This window comes from Cervus canadensis, chromosome 2 (genome assembly GCF_019320065.1).
Source record: "Cervus canadensis isolate Bull #8, Minnesota chromosome 2, ASM1932006v1, whole genome shotgun sequence".
In the NCBI taxonomy this organism is placed as follows: domain Eukaryota; kingdom Metazoa; phylum Chordata; class Mammalia; order Artiodactyla; family Cervidae; genus Cervus; species Cervus canadensis.
In genome coordinates this window covers 87,906,305-87,930,788 of record NC_057387.1, presented here as the reverse complement: position 1 = coordinate 87,930,788, position 24,484 = coordinate 87,906,305, and the positions used below count along the sequence as shown (strand labels likewise).

Sequence of the window (24,484 nt, the reverse complement as noted above, 5' to 3'; positions counted from 1 at the left end):
AGACTAATTATAACCTTTTAGAGTTGTTATAAGAAATAATGCACACACACACACACACACACACACACACACACACACACACACACACACACACACACACACACACACACACACACACACACACTAGCCCAGCGCCTGTGAATTAATGAGCATCCCATGAATGTCAGTTCCGTTACTCCCCTCTGCTTTTCTGGCTCTCCTTGATCCTCTCAGAATCCATGTTTCTGTGAGGTCACGGACTCTGCTCTTTCCCCTCCACTTGAGTGGATGATTTATTCATTTAACTATAATAAATTCCAACTGACTTAGATGGTTTAGGACAGGAACTGAAGAAATCCTAAGTGGCAGAAATGTGAACTTCTTTGACAATGCCCCAGGATGTGTGAGGCCATAAAACAAGTAGGACAGAGACTGCTCTCCTGTGGCTCAGCAGGTTGGGCCGCAGAGAGGAACAGAAAACTGGACAGCCTTTCTCCTCTTCCAAATTGATTCTTCCAGCCTAGGGCCTTATTCAGTTGAACTCTAGCTAGGGCTACCAATTCATCCCAGTTTGTCCCAGACTTTCCTGGTTGCAGCACTCAAAGCCCAGTGTCCCCAGAACCCTCTCAGTACCAGGCAAATCAGGACAGTTGGTCACTGTACTTAGAGGAGTCTAAGTTGTTCCTGTGGCTTCCAGCCGCTGCCAGTGTGCTCCGGTATAAGAATCACTGGCCTTGGAGCCAGGCAGCCCTGGGCCCAAATCCTGGCTCATTCTACTTCTAGCTATGAATCTTGTAAAAGTTATTTCTTGAACCTTAGTTTCTGTATCTATAAACTTCATTCTATTCTTTTCTGAATTTGTAATGAACTTTATGTTATTATTAAATTAAATGATAGCACAGTGCTTGCAATGTTATAGGCCCTCAATGAATGTTAGGTTTTTCCTTCCTGACTGACTTCCATATACTTAAGGTTTCATTATCCCTTGAGGCACCGTGTCTCTAAAACTCCCTGATTCAAGGAAGGGGGTGGCCATTGGACAGTAGGGGGCACTGTTGCCACTATTCCTATCTTTCTACCCGCTTCTCTGCATCCCTCCATCCTCATACCAAAGCAAGGAAGTTTTAGTAAACCACTGATCAAAGACGGCCAAGCTCTAAATCCACACTTGGTTTTAACTTATCTAAATGCATCCCACATGCCTGCAATAATGTTCAGGGTGTATCTGGACCATTTTAAATCTTGTACATTTAATTTATAATCCTTCTCACTCCAGGAGGTTTGTGACATGCCAGGGGGTCAAATGTTTATTCTTAGAATTATTTAACTCCAATCAACTAATTATTCTGATGAATTGTATACTTTTTCCCCTTTTTTGCTTGACCAGATTGGAAACTATGACAGGCATTTAACTGAGATTTATTTGTAAAACTCCAACAGATTGGGAATTACGAAGTTCTTTAAACTGTCTCTTAAAATAAATATTTCTGATTTATCTGGCGAGTTAAAGGGGAAAAAGCAACAATCTCCAAACTCATTAAACCAAGTAAGTCTAACTATGTTTAAAGAAAGTGTTGTAGGAGGTAATAATCCCTATATGTTTGGATGAAAATTGTTTATTACAAATCTTTATCCTTTTCTTGTTTTTGGTTTGTGCAAAGCACAAACTAGAACTGACATATCTAGACATCTAGTCCCAGTCCTCAGTTTTTCTTCAGAAAGTAGAACAATAAGTAATTAGGACTCACATAGGTATTGCAAGATTGAAGTGGAATTGAGTGAGCTTTTCTTTGGGAAAGTTGTTCCAGGTGGGGCACACACTGGAGGCCAGTCATGGCTCTAGACTGGTACTATGCTAGACAGGGCTGTTCCTCCTAACCCTGGGTCCCTGGCTGATTCATATCTCCTAGGACGCTTAAACAGACGAGGCACAAAGCAGCAGCAATGGAAGACAAAGGAGCAAGAGAAAGGAGATGAAATCAAACAGCAGCTGAAGAGGTTGTGTAGATAAAGACCAGAACAAACAATTCTATGGAGCAGATGAGAAGTACAACATCTGAGCAGAGAGGGCATGCTCACAGGGGCATTGGTAGCTGAGTAAGACCCAATAGTACTGATATTTGTTTTGTTTTTACTTGCTAATTTGATGGGGGAAAGTATTTTTACATACAGAGAAATTTTCATGGTATATATAACTGATTACATGTAGTTTTGATAGTACTATCAAATTTTCATAAATTTTGGGAAATTTTTTGTCTTAAAAGATGACATGTTCCTATAAATACAGCATTTAAAGGGGCTAGTAGCTTTAATACCTCTGTCCTTTGTTAAAATGCAAATTTGGTTTAACACAACATGCATGAATTAATGCCAACAGATGCATGGTTTCCTAGTAAAATCAGAGTAAAAAGAAACAAAGGAAACACTAGAAACTAATATGACATTGTAAATCAACTATACTTCAACTTTTAAAAAGAGAAAAAAAGAACAAAGCGAAGAAAGACTTAATCTTTCTTTATATGTTCCTTGTCTAGTTTCTTAGAACAGTAATTCCTGTTTATCCAAAAAACAAAAAAACGCCCAGAATTTCCCCCTGTATTCTCTTTCTGTGAGAATGGCAAGCAAATATCAGGAATTTATCTCTCAAAAGACCTTTTCATTTTCTGTACAGCATCAGTACAAATTTAGCACATATTATAACTGTAAACAGATGGCAAGAAATACTGCTCCAGAGATAGGGAAATTGGGTTGAGAAGCTGATCTCTACCTATTAGCTGTGTTACCTTGGCTGTCATTTAACTTCTTGGCACCTCAGCAGTAGTAGCAGTAGTAATACTGTTTGTGTAATCGCTGTAAATTCCAAAGTGTCGCATGTTTTTCCCATTTAGTGATATCAAGATTTAACGATGAAGTAAGTCAGAAAGAAAAAATATCAAATATAAAAGCACATATATGGGATCTAGAAAAATGGCATTGATAAACTTAGTTGCAGTATAGGAATAGAGACACAGACATAGAGAATGAACTTGTGGACACAGTAGGGGAAGGAGAGGATGGGATGAATTGAGAGAGTAGCATTAAAATATATACATTACCCTGTGTAAAACAGAGAGTTAGTGGGAAGTTGATGTATAATACAGGGAGCTCAGCCTGGTACTCTGTGATGACCTAGAAGGGTGGGGTCGGGGAGGGGTGGGAGGGAGGCTCACAAGGAAGGGGATTTATGTATACTTCTTCCCTGGTGGCTCAGAGGTTAAAGAGTCTGCCTGGAATGTGGAAGACCCCGGTTTGATCCCTGAGTTGGGAAGATCCCCTGGAGAAGGAAATGGCAACCCACTCCAGTACTCTTGCCTGGAGAATCCCATGGAGGAAGGAGCCTGGTAGGCTACAGTCCATGGGATCGCAAAGAGTCGGACACGACTGAGCGACTTCACTTCACTTTCACATGGCTGATTCACATTGTTGTAAGGCAGAAACCAACAAAACATTGTAAAGTAATTATCCTCCACTTAAAAATAAATTTTAAAAATAATTTACACATTAAAAAGCATTTTTAAAAAAGGAATGAAAAGGACCAAAAAAAAGAAAAAGATTTAACAAGTACTTAAAACTTTTCAGGCAATGCAAAATGTGGTCTCATTTAAACCACAGAACAACATTTTTAAGGGAGATACTTTTATTTTGTTCATTTGACAAATGACAAACTGCAGCTTAGAGAAATTAAGAAATTTCTTACCCAAGGTATACAGGAAGTGTCAGAAACATGTATGAATAACCTCCAAGTCTATATCTTAATCACTGCACTATACTAACATCACTTAGTTATTTCATTTACTCTATCAAGTAAGATCTCTGATTCTTGCAGGATTAATGAGATAATGAATATCCAGCACAGTGTCCAGTGTCTGGCAGATGGTTAGTATGCATAACATGATGTCAAGGAAGAGAAAAGAGGGTGATGGAGAATAGGAGAAAGTAGTAGTATCTCTGACTTACCCAAGGCCACCTCCAACTAGAAGACTCAACCTTTGCATGGTGTCAGGCTCTTCAAGAATGGATTAAACCCAAAGTGTCTAATACCATAGCTTTGACCCCATGTGGTTATTAAGAATTTGAACTGTGGCTAGTCCAAATTAAGATGTGCTGAAAGTACAAAATACACATCAGATTTCAAAGACATAGTATGAAAAAGAGACTATAAATATCTCGATAATTTTTGAAGATTATATATTGAAATAATGATTTTTTGATGTATTGAGTTAATGTTATTTTTTAATATTTTTTTTAACTTTTTTTAATGTAGCTACCAGAAAATTACATGTATATCTCACATTATATTTATATTGGACAGCCCTAAAAGAGAGATTTGTCTGCTCAATCCAACTTCTGCTTCGGAAGACTAGGTTTTCAACAGCAGCTCAACGCCAAGCTGTTTTGCCACTGTCATGGGGTGTACACCACTTTCATACATCCCTTTCTCATGCTGGCTGCATTACCTTCACTAATTTGAATGTACTCCTGTCCTTTAGGGCCATTCTCATAGGATCAAAACACTCATGCTTTAGAATTAGAAGCATTTATCTGACTAATAGAATATGTTAACTTTTGTTGTTGTTCAGTCACCAAGTCATGTCCGACTCTTTGCGACCTCATGGACTGAGCACACCAGGCTCCTCTGTCCTCTACTATCTCCCAGAATTTGCTCAAATTCATGTCCACTGAGTCAGTGATACTATCTAACCATCTTATCCTCTGCTGCCCCTTTCTCCTTCTGCTTTTAATCTTTCCCAGGATCAGGATTTGTCCAATGAGTCAGTTCTTTGCATCAGGTGGCCAAAGTATTGGAGCTTCAGCTCTAGCAACAGTCTTTCCAATGAATATTCAGGGTTGATTTTGAAAGGTTGTTGCTGAACCACGAAAAGACGCTGGGATTCCTGGCCTCTGGAGGAGAAGAATTCAATCTGGGGCCAGAGACGAGCCTTGATCACTCAGAGCTTTTCTGTAATAAAGTTTTATTAAAGTATAAAGGAGATAGAGAAGCTTCTGACATAGGCATCAGAAGGGGGCAGAAAGAGTACCCCCTTGCTAGTGTTAGCAATGGAGTTATATACTCTCTAATTAGATATTACAGTGAAGCAAAAGAATGTCTGGAGGTTGTAAAGACCTCACTAGACCTACTCCCATAATTTACATTTTAAGATAACAGGATTAACCAGAAGGTTTTTTCCAGAGACTGTCCTCAAGCAGGATACATTATTGTTATATAATCCTAAGGAATGTATCGCGCCGGCTTCGACAGGCCACGCAAAAGCGTGGCCGTGAGGAGCTACAGCTCGCCCAAGGTCAGGGGCGGCGACCGAGAGCACCAGGCTGCGACAACACAGGAGCGAAACAGAGGAGCTACCCCACGTCTGAGGTCAGGGGCAACAGCCGAGACGAGCTACCACACGCCCGAAGTCAGGGGCGGCAGCCGAGAGGAGCAACCCCACCTCCAAGGAGAGGCTGCTGCGCGGGCGCAGGAGGGCCCTGAAGAGCTACTCCACGTTCAAGGTCGGGAGGGGCGGCCGTGAGGAGATACCCCTCGTCTAAGGTAAGGAGCAACGGCTGTGCTTTGCTGGAGCAGCCGTAAAAAGATACCCCCCATCCAAGGTAAGAGAAACCCAAGTAAGACAGTAGGTGTTGCGATGAGGGCATCAGAGGGCAGACACACTGAAACCATAATCACAGAAAACTAGCCAATCTAATCACACAGACCACAGCCTTGTCTAACTCAATGAAACTAAGCCATGCCGTGTGGGGCCACCCAAGACGGACGGGTCATGGTGGAGATGTTTGACAGAATGTGGTCCACTGGAGAAGGGAATGGCAAACCACTTCAGTATTCTTGCCTTGAGAACCCCATGAACAGTATGAAAAGGCAAAATGATAGGATACTGAAAGAGGAACTCCCCTGGTCAGTAGGTGCCCAATATGCTACTGGAGATCAGTGGAGAAATAATTCCAGAAAGAATGAAGGGATGGAGCCAAAGCAAAAACAACACCGAGTTGTGGATGTGACTGGTGATAGAAGAAAGGTCCGATGCTGTAAAGAGCAATATTGCATAGGAACCTGGAATGTTAGGTCCATGAATCAAGGCAAATTGGAAGTGGTCAAACAGGAGATGGTAAGAGTGAATGTCAACATTCTAGGAATCAGCAAACTAAAATGGACTGGAATGGGTGAATTTAACTCAGATGACCATTATATCTACTACTGTGGGCAGGAATCCCTTAGAAGAAATGGAGTAGCCATCATGGTCAACAAAAGAGTCTGAAAGGCAGTACTTGGATGCAGTCTCAAAAATGACAGAATGATCTCTGTTCATTTCCAAGGCAAACCATTCAATATCACCGTAATCCAAGCCTATGCCCCAACCAGTAACGCTGAAGACGCTGAAGTTGAACGGTTCTATGAAGACCTACAAGACCTTTTAGAACCAGCACCCCAAAAAATGTCCTTTTCATTATAGGGGACTGGAATGCAAAAGAAGGGAAACACCTGGAGTAACAGGCAAATTTGGCCTTGGAGTACGGAATGAAGAAGGGCAAAGGCTGATAGAGTTTTGCCAAGAGAACGCACTGGTCATAGCAAACACCTGCTTCCAACAACACAAGAGAAGACTCTACATATGGACATCACCAGATGGTCAACACTGAAATCAGATTGATTATATTCTTTGCAGCCAAAGATGGAGAAGCTCGATACAGTCAGCAAAAACAAGACCGGGAGCTGACTGTGGCTCAGATCATGAACTCCTTATTGCCAAATTCAGACTTAAATTGAAGAAAGTAGGAAAAACCACTAGACCATTCAGGTATGACCTAAATCAAATCCCTTATGACTATACAGTGGAAGTGAGAAATAGATTTAAGGAACTAGATCTGATAGACAGAATGCCTGATGAACTATGAACAGAGGTTCATGACATTGTATAGGACACAGGGATCAAGACCATCCCCACGGAAAAGAAATGCAAAAAGACAAAATGGTTGTCTGAGGAAGCCTTACAAATAGCTGTGAAAAGAAGAGAAGTGAAAAGCAAAGGAGAAAAGGAAAGATATTCCCATTTGAATGCAGAGTTCCAAAGAATAGCAAGGAGAGATAAGAAAGCCTTTCTCAGCAATCAATGCAAAGAAATAGAGGAAAACAACAGAATGGGAAAGACTAGAGATCTCTTCAAGAAAATTAGAGATACCAAGGGAACATTTCATGCAAAGATGGGTTTGATAAAGAACAGATATGGTATGGACCTAACAGATGCAGAAGATATTAAGACGAGGTGGCAAGAATACACAGAAGAACTGTACAAAAAAGATCTTCATGACCCACATAATCACGATGATGTGATTATTCACCACCTGGAGCCAGACATCCTGGAATGTGAAGTCAAGTGGGCCTTAGAAAGCATCACTATGAACAAAGCTAGTGGAGATGATGGAATTCCAGTTGAGCTATTTCAAATCCTAAAAGATGATGCTGTGAAAGTGCTGCACTCAATATGCCAGCAAGTTTGGAAAACTCAGCAGTGGCCACAGGACTGGAAAAGGTCAGTTTTCATTTCAGTCCCTAAGAAAGGCAATGCCAAAGAATGCTCAAACTACTGCACAGTTGCACTCATCTCACATGCTAGTAAAGTAATGCTCAAAGTTCTCCAAGCCAGGCTTCAGCAGTACGTGAACTGTGAACTTCCAGATGTTCAAGCTGGTTTTAGAAAAGGCAGAGGAACCAGAGATCAAATTGCCAATATCCGCTGGATCATCAAAAAAGCAAGAGACTTCCAGAAAAACACCTATTTCTGTTTTATTGATTATGCCAAAGCCTTTGACTATGTGGATCACAATAAACTGTGGAAAATTCTGAAAGAGATGGGAATACCAGACCACCCGACCTGCCTCTTGAGAAACCTGTATGCAGGTCAGGAAGCAACAGTTAGAAGCAGACATGGAACAACAGACTGGTTCCAAATTGGAAAAGGAGTACGTCAGGGCTGTTTACTGTCACCCTGCTTATTTAACTTATATGGAGAGTACATCATGAGAAATGCTGGGCTGGAAGAAGCACAAGCTGGAATCAAGATTGCCGGGAGAAACAGCAATAACCTCAGATATGCAGATGACATCACCCTTATGGCAGAAAGTGAAGAGGAACTAAAAAGCCTCCTGATGAAAGTGAAAGAGGAGAGTGAAAAAGTTGGTTTAAAGCTCAGTATTCAGAAAAGTAAGATCATGGCATCTGGTCCCATCACTTCATGGGAATAGATGGGGGGACAGTGGAAACAGTTTCAGACTTTATTTTGGGGAGCTCCAAAATCACTGCAGATGATGATTGTAGCCATGGAATTAAAAGATGCTTGCTCTTTGGAAGAAAAGCAATGACAAACCTAGACATCATATTAAAAAGCAGAGGCATTACTTTGCTGACAAAGGTCCATATAGTCAAAGCTATGGTTTTTCCAGTAGTCTTGTATGGATGTGAGAATTGGATCATAAAGAAGGCTGAGCGCCAAAGAATTGATGCTTTTGAACTGTGGTGTTGGAGAAGACTCTTGAGTGTCCCTTGGACTGCAAGGAGATCCAACGTCCATCCTAAAGGAGATCAGTCATGGGTGTTCATTGGAAGGGCTGATGCTGAAGCTGAAACTCCAATACTTTGGCCACCTCATGAGAAGAGTTGACTCATTGGAAAAGACCCTGATGCTGGGAGGGATTGGGGGCAGGAGGAGAAGGGGACAACAGAGGATGAGATGGCTTGATGGCATCACCGACTCGATGGACATGGGTTTGAGTAAACTCTGGGAGTTGATGATGGACAGGGAGGCCTGGCATCCTGCAATTCATGGGGTTGCAAAGAGTCGGACACGACTGAGCGACTGAATTGAACTGAAGGAATGTGGAGGGAAAAAAGTTTTGTCCTTTCTTCCTCCTTGAGAATTCCAGACCCCTCTCTCCTTGGGGACCCCTGGACTTCTTGTCAACCTGCCAAGGAATCGACTCTTTCAATTTCCTTTAGGATTGAATAGTTTGCTCCTTGCAGTTCAAGGGACTCCAAAGAGTCTTCTCCAGTACCACAGTTTGAAAGTGTCAATTCTTCGATGCTCAGTCTTCTTTATGGTCCAACTCTCACATCAGTACATGACTTACTGGAAAAACCAGAGCTTTGACTATATGAACCTTTGTCAGCAAAGCAGTGTCTCTGCTTAATACGCTCTCTAGGTTTGTCATAGCTTTCTTCCCAAGGAACAAGCATCTTTTAATTTCATGGCTGAAGTCACCATCCGCAGTGGTTTTGGAGCCCAAGAAAATAAAATCTGCCACTGCTTCCACTTTTTTCCCCTTCAATTTGCCATGAAGTTATAGGGCCAGGTGCCATGATCTTAGCTTTTTAAATGCTGAGTTTCAAGCCAACTCTTTCACTCTCCTCTCTCACCCTCATCAAGAGGCTTTTTAGTTCCTCTTTTGCTTTCTGCCATTAGAGTGGTATCATCTGCATATCTGCATTTCTCCAGGCACTCTTGATTCCAGCTTGTGATTCATCCAGCCTGGCATTTCACACGATATACCATTTATGGTGTTCTCCAGGCAAGGCTACTAGCGTGGGTTGCCATTTCCTCTTCTGGTGGACCACATTTTGTTGGAACACTTCACTATGACCCATCCGTCTTGGTGGTCCTGCATGGTGTGGCTCATAGCTTCACTGAGTTATGCAAGCCCCTTTGCCATGACAAGGTTGTGATCCATGAAGGCGATATGTTAGCTAGAAGAGTCTAATAAAATTCTAGTTTGCATTTTGAATCTTCAAATGCATTGATGTTATTCTCAAAGGAATATTTTCATATTAGCTTGTTAGGTATAAATTACCAGCAAACTGCTGTGTAAACTAGGAGAGAAAGAAGGGTGTTGTTATATACTAAGGTTACACCATTACTGTGATACATAGTCCGTCAGATTCTCATAAGATTCCAATCATAGGGCTTACGGTGGATTATTTACATGCTACCTGATCAGTAGAGTCCTTTAGACATTTAATATTGCTACGAACTCTGGAAACTTAATTAAAAAGCATATGATGTATGTATTTCTCCTCCCCAGAACCCACCACAGGTGAAGAATTATTACTACTAGGAGCACTAATGTTGCTTTGCACAAATAACCGACCTTGGTCTGCTCACCTGCTGTGCAGCAAAGCCAGTTTACTGGTAGGACAATACAGTGTTTATTTGTAGGGCCCCAAGCAAGGAGTACAGGCAGCTCATGGTCAAAATACCTGAACTCCCCAATAGCTTTCAGTGAAGGGCTTTTGAAGGCAACATTTGAAGTGATGGTTGCAGGGGGATGGCTTTCCTCTCATTGGTTGGTGGTGAGGTGACAGGATGGTGTTTCAGATTCTTATTTATTAACTTTCTGGTTCCAACCAGTCTGGATCTAGTGCTCCTTCTCAGCATGCGGTTGCCATCTTTTACTCAGGTGAGGGTGTGTTTCAGTTCCTACAGAACAACTCAAAGATACACATCAGATTGTTATATATATATATCCCTTGAGGAGGAACTAAGACTCTGTTTTATTGCTGAACTATCACTTCTTGACTGCTTGCTTTTCCTTTGTTTCTGCATTCCCTCCCTTTCCTAATTAGTAACTGATTGAATGTGTTCTTTGGAACACAGTGAAGGCCTAGGAGGCTAAATATTTTTTTCTTTAAAAGAAAAGGGATACACAGAGGGCTTCTGTACCCAGGAGGGCCCTGCAGAGTCATGCTCCATTTCAATAGTGACTACTACAGTTTCCTTTAAAGGACCCCCTTCACATGGCTACTGCTTAACCTCTCCATCTCCCCTCTTTCCAGTCTCCTGGCCTCACTGTACTACAGCCATGCTGCAGCCTTAAACATGATATTCTCTCTGTTTGGGATACACTTCCCCTGCACCTGGCTAATTGCATCCTTAGGCCTACCTCAGGAATCAGCCCCTCAAGGAAGTCTCCCTTGATTTCTTGATCCACATTAGGACCCATAGTATCTTCCCCACCACTCAGCTTTCATCTGGAATTGTTTGTTTACTGTCTATTTGCCAGCTAGAATGTATGCCTAAAAGTAAGGATCCTGTGTTTTTATTTACTTCTGTGTCCCTTATGCTTAGCACATAGTTGACACTGAATGAATACTGGCTATGGACAGAGAAAAGCAAATTAGCAAGGCATCCTAGGAAATTTCCCCAGGTTACTACCACCTTTATTTACCCTCCTTTGCCCCAACTGTAATAGGATATGTAACAAGACAAACATTTCTATTAATCACCAATATTTTCTTGGGGATGGCGCTGCATTTGCTTAGAAGAAATACTGAGTTAGTAGATATATGGTTAAGAACAGAGACTCTGAGGATATATTTCCTGGTTCTAAATTATGGCTCTTCCACTTGATGGCAGAAAACCTTGGGCAAGTTACCTAACTTCTGTAGGTACTGGTTTCATCATGTGTAAAATGTGGGGTGGAGAGGGCAGGGAATAATAGTACCTACCTTAGAGGGTTGATTTGAGGATTATATGAATTAACACACATAGAGGAGTTTATCAGAGAAGGCAATGGCAACCCACTCCAGCACTCTTGCCTGGAAAATCCCATGGATGGAGGAGCGTGGTAGGCTGCAGTCCATGGGGTCACGAAGAGTCGGACACGACTGAGCGACTTCACTTTCACTTTTCACTTTCATGCATTGGAGAAGGAAATGGCAACCCACTCCAGTGTTCTTGCTTGGAGAATCCCAGGGACAGAGGCCTGGTGGGCTGCCATCTATGGGGTCTCACAGAGTTGGACTTGACTGAAGAGAATTAGCAGCAGCAGCAGCAGCAGCGGAGTTTGTAATTACTGGCACATACAAACACTTAGTAAGTGCTAGTTGACAATACTACTGTTATTATACCATCAGGGGTAAGAGGTAATCTCAAGGAAGCAAAGTTGATTCTCAAATTCTGCTTGTTGGGAGAGTGGTCGTATTTACTCTTCTTGTTGTTGTTCAGTCGCTCAGTCCTGTCTGACTCTTTGCGACCCCATGGACTGTAGCATTCCAGACTTCCCTGTCCCTTCACTATCTCCTAGAGTTTGCTCAAACTCATGTCCATTGAGTTGATGATGCCGTCCAACCATCTCTGTTGGATCTTATTCACCCTGGGCTTTCTGTTTTGTGTGATATTGGAGAAAGTTGCTGGATCCAAGTTAATTTACTGTGTCAGTGAGAAATGAGATGCCTTTGATATTGGCAGGAGAGGGAGGCAAGATTCATTTGTACATTCAACAAATATTTACTAAATGTTTATATTGTGCTATATATAAAGGGAAGTAAGATAGTCACAGCCATTACAGAACTCTCAAAAATCAAGAAGAGAAAAGCTAGAGCCTGCATAGTGAGATGGGGATGGGGAGGGTGGGCAAGGTGGAGGGGGACCAGATCAGTTCCTCTCCAGTGTGTGTGGCACAGCAGAGGAGGATCTTGAGAGAACAGAAACACTAACACAGGATTTTAAAGCATCTGCTATAAGACATGTCATGCAAATCCTCCCCTCTACCCCCTACAAAATCTTCAATCACGTTTTCATTGCTCATGAGAGACAGCCTGAAGAAGAAGACAGCAGATATCTGGGTTATAGCTACTGGGGGGAAGATGCTATAGGCAAAAAAGCCCTCCCTTACTCTTGCATGCTACCAGTGAGGAAACAATACAGTGCACACAATATTTAATGATTACAAGTGATATTCCCATGCACAGCATAATACAAGACTCTTTAAAATAAACAGTATCAATTACAATCATGTTAATTGAAGAGAAGAGCCATTATTGAAGGTAGGAAATTTGGGACTCTGTGGAAGAAGCAGCCATATCTAAAGCTGGGACTCAGATATGACTATCAACCAGCCCCTTTGTGGTTAGTCAAGCTGGTGATTCCTCAGCACTGTAATTTGTCATTTTATAAACTTCTGCTTATGATGATGCAGACATTCTTAAACATAAACATCCAAATGTTTCAATGTAGGGAAGGAAGGGGTCTACTATGTATTTACTGCTCTCATCCTTCTTCAACTTCCAGCTTTTCAATTTTACATATTACTATCTTTTAAAATAACAATTTAAATAAATTTTACACACATATATGTATATATTCATCAGCCTAAGAAGTAATAACCAGCCATCAACCCAAATAAAACAATCAATTTGCCTGAATTTCCAAGAATGAAATAAATAAAGCTCTGTTGGAATTTACCTACACAAATTGAGACTTTGAGGGGAAGAGAGAAATAAACTAGTCTTTCTTTCTTATTTGTTTACTGTATAAACCCTAGGGTTTCTGTATCTTATGACTATAGGTTTAAAAGACTTATGGTTGTTTATTAACATTCTCAAAGTAGTATGCAAATTCACATCACCTTGGGTATTTTTTGCCTCAAAGTTATGAGTAAAAATGGAAGCATTTTGCCATTAAAGAGGCTAAAATAAATGAATTCAAATGGTTGTCCTTGAATATGATTTTCCTTTAAATCATTAATAGGAAAATGAAGAGATCTTGAGTGGTCAAGCATGAAATGTAAATGAGAGTAGTTTTCATGTTTAGGCCTTAATCAGCTGATGTCACCTGATGTTAAAATTTAAATTTGATAATGCAGAAAATGATCTTATAATTTGCAGTATCATGAAAGAATACAGTTTGTGCCCAGATTTTTTGACAGTAGTATTGAAACTATGATTTTTAAGTAACATTTTCAAATGACAAGGTCAGTGAAAAAATTAGACATTCTGAATTAAGTGGAGTCAGAAAAAGAACTTGTCTGTGCTTTCATTTATGGGACCATTTTTTTAATCAAAAATTAAGATACAGGCTGTTAGAGCAAAGCAGAGACAAACCTAGATCTCTTTAAATGGATTGAAATAACCAGTGACATTCTTGAAGGGTCAAATAATACAGGAAACATATACTTACGCCCTCTTAAGATGAGTAATGTATTTCTTCAAAGCAGGAAAAAACTTTACAAACACCTTTTCAGCTTTCCAGTATATAATGAGTCTCAGAATTGCAAGCATTTCCTATTGTCAGGTAGCTGGTGAGAAATGCAAAGTACACCTGCAACCAGCGGCTCAGGAAGATCAAGGTGGACACCAGGCCTTGGCTCTCACTTCTACCATTCTGTTACCAGAAACAGAAAACGTCAGAGAAAGGACAATTAAAAACATACACATTTTAGCCAGGTATTAACCATAATTACCCCCTTAAAGATAATGATTAATCCTATGATGGTAAGTTTTTTTTTTTTTTTCCCTCCTTTCTTTCTTTTTGGGGCCTAAGCTGGGGGTGGGGGGGTGGTTGGGGCGGGGAAAGACCTCAGGGTGTCACAAATTTCTATCAAACAAGAAAATGAATTGGCTTAGCAGTCTTGGGAAAACTATGAAGTTGTGGCAGCTTTGCAGGTGTCCCAAGATTTGGGTTGCTTTACAGGAATAAATTCATGGCACAATTAAGCACTGGTTCAAGCTCATGCTAAAAGTACCCTAAGTCCCTTTTAATCACTCCAAGTATGCGTTTCTTTGGAAGGCATCAACAGCAATATGCCACTTCCAGAGATGCATTCCTATACCAACAAGACTCAAAAAATGGGAATTACTCTAAAGGCACACCCTTGAACAACCATCACACTGCACTGAGCTCCTGACAATATTCTGGAAGCATCACTGTGAACAGTTGCTTCTCTGTAGGGGAGAAAAGTGAAATTAAGCAGAAGCAGCAGCTTCTGTATGGAGAAACACGGTTTGAGACTTAGAATCCTTTTCTACTGCAACAGGTTTACCAACAGCTACATTCCTCTGGAGTTTTGAATCTGTGGATCCTTTAGTGACACGCCGCTTTTTTTTTTTTTTTTTAATTACGAAATACTTTCTGTATACTATATGGCGGGAAAAAAAAGTTTGGAAATTAAATGCCTAAGACTGCAGCTAACCCATATGACATACATGCAATAGCATTACTTGAAGAACTTATTCAACCCAATCCTTTGCATCTTGTTAACCAAGGCACAAAACCTCTCCAAATTTTGCACCAAAAAAAAGAGAGAATGGCAAGGGTCTTGCTGCAGCTCCTGTGACGCACTGAACGCCACCTAACTGTTACAAGTGTATCCAAAGTCCCCAGCACCAGGGACTTGGGGGGAACTGCTTCTCTCTGCTTCACTGACCCTGAAGCTTTCAGAGGAGGTGGTTGTGCTATGAAGGCAGACCGTACCAAGCAGGCCGACAAGATGCTTCGTACCCCCAAGTGCTCGCGGTGCCGGAACCATGGCTTCCTGGTACCAGTCAAGGGCCATGCGGGCAAGTGCCGCTGGAAGCAGTGCACCTGCGAGAAGTGCTACTTGATCACCGAGCGCCAGAAGATCATGGCTGCACAAAAGGTGCTCAAGAAGCAGGCCCCTGGTGAGGAGCAGGAGGTGGCCCTGGGCGCACAGGGACCCCAGCTGGCCTCCGGGAGCGCTGCCGCCAACCCGGGCCCAAGGTTCTACCCGCTGCCTCCGCTTGCCGTTTTGGGAGACGAGCAGCTGGGCCCTACGGGCCAAGCGGCCGCCTGCTTCCCTGAGAGGCCCCCGCGGGGCTGGAGCCCCGGCATGAGTGCCTTCCAGCCCATTCTGGGTGGCCGCATGGGCCTGAGCGAACACGCCGCCAGGGCCAGGCCCAGTTCTCTGGAGCCCCAGCTGGCGGCGGAGGCCACCGGCCGGGGCTACCCCGGCTGCCTGGAGCTGCGCAGACCGCCGCGGCCTGTGCCCAGCCCGCTGTTGGCCGACTTCGGTAAGATTCCCGGGGCCCCGAGCTTTTGTCCCGCTACTGGTTCCTCTCTGGGCTGCCGCCTCCCCGCTCCCCCGACTCTGGCGTCCCAGGCCAGCCGCGGGTTTGGGCCCTTGGGGTGGGGGTGGGAAGATGCTTTCTAGAGGGAATCTTGCTTTGGAATACCTTTTCCTGAGTAGGCATTTGGGTTTGGTGCCTTTTTGCAAGAAGGTAAAAAGAGAAAGGAATGGGTGGTTCTGGGGGGTAATTTTTAAAAACATTTAGCTATAGTCTCTGCTTTTCCATTCGGGGGGAAGAAAAAAATGGCCGCAAAAAAAAAAAAAAATGGCCGCCAAAAAAAAAAATGGCCCCCAGTCCGCTTAGCTGAGGCTCCTCCTCCCAACAGAGAGGATCTCGGGAGAGTGGCCATATTGCGCTTGCGCACCTCTTCCCACACGTTTCTGGGGCTGGAGGCTCCTCCCCCAGAACATCCTCGTGGGTGGGCCGGCGCATTATGACTGCGCTGGCGTCCCTCCGCCCACCCCTCCCCCACCGTCTGTGCCCTAGACTGCTTGCTTCTCAGCCGTGCTCTGGCTTGATGGTGTGTATGTGCCTTCTTCCCACCTGTTTCCCAGGCATGGTGGAAGTGAGACCTCTTCTCTGCTCCCTACAAGAGAACAGTCTATTGAGATGTTGTTGCTTTTTTTTCTCTCCTCCCTCCACATGCATAAATTACATTGTTCCCAAGGTATTGTAACTTTCACTATTATAATTTCAAGTCACATGTAGATTTGAGACTTTTTAAAAGGGGCTCATTTTGGGTGCAGACACGTGTTTTCTTGGTTTTCTCTATGGCAGTGTAGTAGAAAGAGCACAAGTCTGAGTCAGGACGCTGAGGGGCTGCTCACTTGGTAATCTTAGGTAAGCTCCTTCTTTCTGCGACAGCTTCTCCCCTCTGTAGGCTAAGGGAATTGGCCTGATGCTCTCCCAAGGCCAATTCTGCCTTCTTGGATATTCTAGGAAAATATAGGTCCCTAGAGAACTAGATGAGGAAGACAGATCTGAAAAGCAGTTCTAGGAGAAGGATACCTTTCTATGGATATGGAGCCTTTCTTTGTTCCATTGACTGAGCACTGTGTGCCAGACACTAGTGATGAAAAGGTGAAGGGGGGCGAGTCAGCTCCTTGCCTTCAAGGATGTTGTCCTTGTGAAAGAAAAGGACATCACAGATTGGTGTATCGAAAACTCTAATAACCAGTGGTTTAGCTGTGGTCTGAAGGAAGATTAGGAGCTGAGTACTGAGGATTCAAGAAGGCAAAGTGGGATTAGGAGAAAAAGCCTTCCAAGCGGAGGGGACAGCATCTGCAGAGGCCCTGAGGTGGAGGAGAAAGAAGGAGCTACTAGTTATCAGACAGTGAGGCTGGAGTGAAGGCAGGAACCTAGCCTGCATGGGCTTCATGGCTGGGCCGAGGACTTTTGCTAAGGGCAATAGAACGTGGTTGAAGGGTTTAAAAAGCAGGGAGGATCAAAAGCATAATGGATATGAGTGTTTATTTATACTGCTACCTTCAGACAATAACATGGTGCCCTTTTTCCTTGCTCCATGTGTTTTTAACACTTCACTCATTGCCTGTCTTTTCAGGGCTCCCTCTGAGCATCAACTCAGATTCTGTGGTGGGGTCTGAGTACCTGGAGAGAGAACCTCCCAAGCTGTACCCCAGCTGCTCCAGCATGCACCCCTATGGCCCTTTTCCGCTGGGCTACCAGGGTGCGTCCCCTGCCGCGGGGCCCCCTCTGCAGCAGCGTTTCGGGCATGTGTCCTATAGCCACTACAATGGAGGAGGCTTGGTGAGTCCCATCCCTGATATTTTCGAGGTTCCTCCCTATCTAAGCTGCCCTGGCTGCTTTAACAGACCTTCTCCCAGGCAGCCAGCCATTGTGCTCACTCTGCACCAGGACATGGGCAGTGGGTGGAAGGATACAGCTTTGACCTTGTACGCTGTGCACCTCTGCCCGTGTGAACAAGTTGTCCTGGGCTGTGGTGTGGGCTGAGAGACTCCGGGAGCTCAGGCAAAAAGAAATGCAGACACATCTCAGATAAACCTGGGGAACAGCCGCACGGGAACCTGAGTGACCACCAGCCTTGATCCATGGAATGCCAGTCAATACTAGGTACCAGATAGGAAACAGCACTTTCCTGGAGCCACACATTTGAGGGCAGAGTCAGGAGCAGACATAGGTACCGTGCTGCAAAGATATGGCCCACTTGAGACGGCCAAGGACTTTCAAGAGGATAGGGCACTTAAGCTTAGTCATGAAAAATATGGAGACTTCCCCCAAACACTGGTCACCTTAGGAGATATTTGTTGAAAAAAAAAAGGGTGAAATTTAATCATTTTATAAGATCAATGATGAGTTGCTAACTGGTGTGCTCTTTGAGCCTGGAGTTTTGAGTTCTGGAAGTTCTGGATATATAAGAGTTGTGTGAGATGTGGGTCAGGTGACCAGCTTTTGCAGCATTGGTTGCCAGCTCCTTCCATCCTTCTCCCTTTTGACAACCCCAGAGAGCCATCAGAACTGCAGAATAGCGAGAGGCCTGGGTGACCAGTCCTGACTTTGGCCCATAAAGTGGACCTGTGAAGGAGTTGACAGAGATGCAGCTCACATTCAGGGAAGTATGGACCACTGTTACCTTTACTTTCTTCCTCAGCTACAAGCCCAACCCTGTGTGTTACAGAGATGCTGCCTTGGGTGAAGGGCAGAGTAGAGTGAGTAGAGAGCAGGCTTCTTTGGTCTAATGTAGAAAGTAAGAGAAGGGACCAAAGCTTGACATTAACATAATGAAGTCGTGCACCGCACAGTGAATCCCTGCGCCTGCTTCACTGCAGCAGCGTCTCCTCTGATCCAGATATTCTAAAGTTTTATTCAGAAATCATTTCCCATTCATTCAAGGGGGAAAAGTTTGAATACCACTGGTCTTGATAATTTCCAGGGTGCCTACTGGCCCTTATGTAAGCCCTTGAGGTACATGTTATTTCCTCATTGTGGAGCAGAGGAAGAAGGCTCAGAGGAGTTATGGATTTGTCCAGGGTCACCGAAGTGGGGAACAAGGAACTGGGATTCAGATTACACAACTGGTCAGTGACAGAGGCAGGACAGAGGTATAGAGCAAACATGACCCTGACTCTCACCATCCCTCTGCCCTGCCTGAAATTGGGGGTGGGATGCTGGCCACCCCATTGCAGCCCAGGGAGAGTACGGCATCTCTAGCCTCCACACAAAGAGAGGAGTCTTGGCCAAATGGAGCACACACCCACCGTCTGCTCACACAGAAGCCCGGGGCCTGGCGTCCAGGGCAGGGCTCTGATTGACAGGCCTGCCAGACGGCCTTTGTTAGGAGTGTGATCTCAGTTGGTTTATCTGGGCCTGAGCTGCCACCACCAGCCCCAGGCAGGAGCTGTGATCCAGGGAGAGACTTGGCTGAGCAGCTTGGAATTAAAGACTAATAATCCCCCTTCTTACCCCCTTCACGTCTGGATAGGGGATCACCCATTCATTTGTGAAGCTGTTTCAAACCCAAGAGCCTATGAATTGCTTTCATCCGTGTCCTGCCGCCCCTGCCCAGCCTCCCAAATACTCCCTGAGCCAAATACTCCCTTCTCTTCCTGTCCTGTCCCACCTGCTGCTTCTCTGCTTCCTCTTTTCTCTTCCCACAAAGAGCACAGGCCTGGAATCAGACAGACCTGGAGACCAAGCCTAGCTTTGCTGCTTCCTCTCTACATGGCCTGGGCACATCACCCATCCTCTGAGGACCTTGCTCAGGTTCTTAGTCTCTGGCATGGGGGTAAGAGTTTTATAGCATCAGACTGTTGACAGATTCTAGCCATAAGGTGTGGATGCATATAAAGTGTCTGGTCTGTGACATGGTGGTTACTCAAAAGTGGGCTTTCTTCCCTTTCTTGTGATCAAATTAAGTTAGGAAGTACTGGGTTAACATAAGCAGATTTAATAGGCTCATGTGAAAGTCACCGATGTGGGGGCAGTTTTCAGGGCTTCTCAAACTCCCTGGACAAAGAACACTTCTAAGAGCACTTAAAAATATCTTGTGGGACACTGGATGTCTCTGGCACACAGCCTGTGAAGTGCTGCTCTGGAGTACCTGGATGGAGGAGTAAATAATAAGACTTGTACCTGAAATTTATGATTTTACGTTACATTCATGTCTTTCTCAGTTAAGCTCTGAGCTGTGTGGTCATCACCCCTCCACATCCTATTAATCCAGCCTTGGGGTCCTGTGGTATGGAGTTAGCTTTCACCTTCTGATAAACACAGAAGGGCTGAAGCCACTTTTCCTGAGGTCACCTAGCTACCCTTGCCTCGGTAACAGCTGCACTATACTAGCTGGTTAAAATGAGGAGCCCACAGGCCCAGTGATGCTGGAGTCTTAAGTCATCACATGTGCCAGAGGTGGGACCCCAAGTAGGTGGATGCGTTCAGACCCTTCTCCAGTGCAGAGCAGTGGGGTCAGGCCGACTTGGGATTCTGTTCTGCCTCTGCCGCTCCCCAGCTCTGGCCTGGGCCTGTACCTTCATCTCACTGATGCTGGTTTTTGTCACTACAGTGAGGATGGTTAATAGACCCTCCCTCCTAGGTTCGTCAGGATAGAAGGAGGCTGTGGACACACTCAGATGCAGTTGCTCCCCAGGCTTCTCTGCGTTGTGCCTGTGTTCCTCCTAGCCTCCAGTCATCTGGCAGGTGTTTGCTGGACTCCTCTGTCTGGGCTGCAGAGATGAATGGCCTCCACAGGGAGCCCCCATTCAGGGCCATGAATGTGGGATCAGCCCCCTGGCTCACCCTCTGCCCTCTGACTGTCTGCTGTGTGTGCCCCGCAGGTGGCGGACCCCATGGGAGACTTCCAGCCGAGCTACTACCCGCCGCGGGCGCCATCGCAGCAGCCCCAGTTCCTCCCGCCGGGCTTCCTCTCTGCGCTCCACTTCTTCCCGCCGCCGCCGCCGCCGCCGCCGCCAGCAAGCTTCTCACTGACCATCCTGTCTGACATGGACAAGGAGAACACCGGTGAGTGAGCCCCCGTCTTCCAGCTGCCGAGAGACTCAGGAGGACTCTGGGGGAAGGGGGTCCTACTACGAAGTGGATGTGGAGGGAAGGGAAATGGAGAATAGGATTTTCAATGTGCTGGGCCCTGGGGAAACTCTTTCCTGGAACCCCTCTCTAAATTCCATACAGGAGCATCTAGGGGAGGTGAGTCCCCATTCTCAGGTGAGGAAACTGTGAAAAACCCTGAGAGGGTCTCACATACGTACGTGGTGCAGCTCGGATTTCAGCAGAATTCTCTGTCTGGCTCCAGCTTCAGTGCCAGTTTCCTCACCTTAACAGTTCCTGTGGGCAAAGACGTGGAGGATGGCATGCATGTGGTGCCGAAAGACCAGAAGAGCCAGGCCTCTCTGGCTGGGGAAAAAGCGTGTGCTGAGCCTGCCTGGGGCTGGTGGGGATGATTCCTCTGGCTCAGGCCACTCTGGCCTTCACAGCTCGGTCACTGGTGCACCAGGTGATCTTGGGCACTCACACCCTCCTCTGGGCCTCAGTCTTCTCACCTGTAAAGTGGGCCCTGTCACAGGGTTACTGTGAGGGTTTTCTTTTGAGGGCCCTTGAAGCTTTAAAGGTTCTAGGATTTCTTTCCCCCTTCCAGTCCTCCCCTGAGGCTCCTTAAGAAAAGAAACTGAGGCTCCTTAAAAAAAGAAACTGAGGCCTGTTGTATGTCCGATGCCTAGATCTATTAGCTGGGGGTACGGTACAGTGTGACTTGCAGTACGATGGCCCTGGTACCACACAGCCTGGGTATAATAAGTCCTGGCTCCAGCACTTACCCACAGTGTGACCTCGGGCAAGTTCATTCACTCCGTGGTGCTTGTTTTAGTATCTGCAAGAGCAAACTAATTAAGGGTCCCTTCCTTCATGAGGTCATCCTGAGGATTAAACAAAACCTAAAATGATGAAGGCATTGGTAAAAGATTGTTCTCACTGTTGCCCCTAATCCCCAAGCCAACCATGATGCTGCATGGTAGGCATCATCTAATGGACAGAAGGAGACGCTGAGGTTCAGAGCTGGGAGTAGCTCGCTTCCTGCCACCCAGCTTGTGACAAGCAGAGCTGGTGTCTGAACTTGAGTCTGTGTCGTCTGGCCAGGGCTCGAATTCCAGTCTCCTGACTCCTAGCAAATTAAAAGTAGGAATGGGAATAACTAATTCTCCATAGGGACTGGCAATGGTGAGGATGCCTTGTAGAAAACTTGTGTGTGAAAACAGGTGATTTTTCCTCTTTCTCAATCGAGCCCCTCTTCTCTGTCCTTCACAGATGACCAGGACGTGGAGGGGCCGATCGAGCCCAGCCAGCCATCGTCCCAGGAGCAGTCCGACTAGGCCCAGGCCCTCAGGCCAGCAGCGTGGGGCCTTGGTGCAGGGGGTTGGGGGGGTGGGGCGCTTGCAGCAATGATTTTCTTGTTTCTATTCAGTGATATGTAGGGAGGAAGGGTAGTGATAAGAGTAAGGTGGCAGTCAATTCCCATTTCAAGATAGGAGGAAGGAGTGTGGTTGCTAAGGTTCTCTCAAGCCTGAGACATGGGGGGTTGAAAAGGAACTCAGAGGATGAAGTCATGAGGGCGCGGCCAGAGCTCTGAGATGTGGGGGGCTGGGGGGAGCTCACGTTTAGGAATGAATTTAACCAGCTCTGTGTTGGCTGCTGTTAATCAGATTCACCCCTAGAGACGGCCTTTGATTTCCTCAGGTCCTGCTCCAGGACAGGAGGCACTGTCTACCTTAGCCTCTGCTTCTGCTGCCTCTGTCTGGTCCCCAGCAGGAGGCAGCACAGACATCAGGCTTCAGGGACATCCAAGTGGATAGCGGGAGCAGCCAGGACCAGGGTGCTGAACAGATTCTGCTCCATCCTTTCTTACTCCTCTGTCCCCCAGAGTCAGCCTGGCTACTGCCCCTCGCCCCTTCTCTAGGGGCTTTACTATCAAATATAAGCATTGTAGGCTCTGAGGTTGCTTCACTTCTCCCCCATGAAGTTTAAGCCATTATGACATCATTTATGGTTAAAAAAAAAAAACAAACTATTTGACTATTTCATGTTTTTATAGTGATTGCTAGCTTTAAAAATTAAGCTTTTTGTAAGTTCTTATGCAGTTCTCAGAGAATAGGATGGTGCTTCCAGATTACCTGTGGCATCAGTTTCTTCTCTGGGGACAGCTGACAGTTGAAATAAAATGAACAGTGGAAATCCCTGTGGAAGGTGTACGCTCTCTTTAACTCTTTGTGGCATACAGCCTTGGGAAGGGGAGGCGGTGGCTGGGATTCGTGGCCTGAGAGCCTGCTCTTTCTATGCACTTAGGCAAGACTTTCCCTTTATCTCAGTTATCAAGTAAGAGGCTTGGGCAAGGCTGATAGGTTTTTTACTATCAGTATTGTTGTTGTTATTTTTTTTCTATGAAATTTTAAAAATTTTTTATTTATTTTTAATTGAAGGATAATTACAGTATTGTATTGTTTCTGCCATACATCAACGTGGATCAGCCATAGGTATACAGCCTCCCTCTTGAGCCTCCCTCCCACTTCCCTGTTATTATTTTAAGCAGTGGAGACCTTTTAAGGAAATCTGATGCAGACAAATGAAATGTAAAGATTTTCTGTAGTTTCCCTTCCCCAGCTCTTTGCATGGTCCCTGCAGAGTGACATGGTTTTAAAAAACCAGAACTTGATCCCATTTTGTTGTTTTAGAGTCCTGGTTCTCTTCCCTTGTTTTCACTTTCTCTGTCATTTAAAACACATCCTGCATCTCTGCTGGACTCAGGGCCTGGCACTCAGCTCTGCCCATGAGAAGCATGAAAGCTGGTGCGACAGATTGTCCAGTGGGATTGCAATGGGACAGAGAGAGGTAGAGGGGCTGTGGGTGGGGGAAAGGGTCAGAGAAAGCCTTCTGGAGAAGTTTGGGTTTTGACTGAGTCTTCAAGGGAAGAATGAGTTAGATGAAGGTAGGCACCCCCAGCAGCAGGGTGAGAAAGGGTAGGAGACCAGGAGTGAAGGATTCAAGGGTGAGGGACAGCATTCTCTTCAGTCTGGAAGGGACTGGCACCCAGGAGAATAGGCTGAGCTGCCTCCTGCCTTGCCTGTGAGCCCAGCATCTCAAGACAGATGGCAGGAAGAGCACTGAGAAGTGATAGTCTAACTATTCTCTCAACATCAGTGTGGTGACTGGGGCCTTGAGGGCCTGGGCCTGCTCTGTTGGAAGGTATTGGAGCAGACACAGTCATAGGAATTTTTCAGTCCCTGCTTTACACACAGTGTTTTAGCAGAGCAGAACCTGGCCTCCTGAGGCCTGCAGGTGTCAGCACTGGTCTTAGTCTGGACCTGAGGATGCAGTGGTTTTGGACTAGCCTGGCTTTGAGGCTGAAGTTATCAGCCATCCCACTGCTGGTCCTGCCTCTGAGTCCACAGGGCCACAGGAAGCCCAGGAGCATGGGAGAAGACACAGCTTCTGATTCCACTTGGTCTCGTTCACGCTGCCCTTACTGGACCCTGACCTTCTGAGGGTATGGCCAGATGGGGCTGGATCAGTGACCCTAATTTTTCATCATTCTCCTTTATTTTAGAGCCCATGCTT

At 45.1% G+C, this 24,484-nt stretch overlaps 1 protein-coding gene across 1 annotated transcript; it reads left to right on the top strand.

The window, feature by feature from the left end:
- Positions 1 to 14,978: 14,978 nt before the first annotated feature.
- Positions 14,979 to 23,108, top strand: DMRTB1 (DMRT like family B with proline rich C-terminal 1). The gene is made up of 4 exons (XM_043447560.1): positions 14,979 to 15,832; positions 17,451 to 17,656; positions 20,701 to 20,884; positions 22,181 to 23,108. Exons 1-4 carry the CDS (start codon positions 15,259 to 15,261, stop codon positions 22,243 to 22,245), a joined length of 1,029 nt encoding a protein of 342 aa, XP_043303495.1. The 5' UTR covers positions 14,979 to 15,258; the 3' UTR covers positions 22,246 to 23,108.
- Positions 23,109 to 24,484: the final 1,376 nt, after the last annotated feature.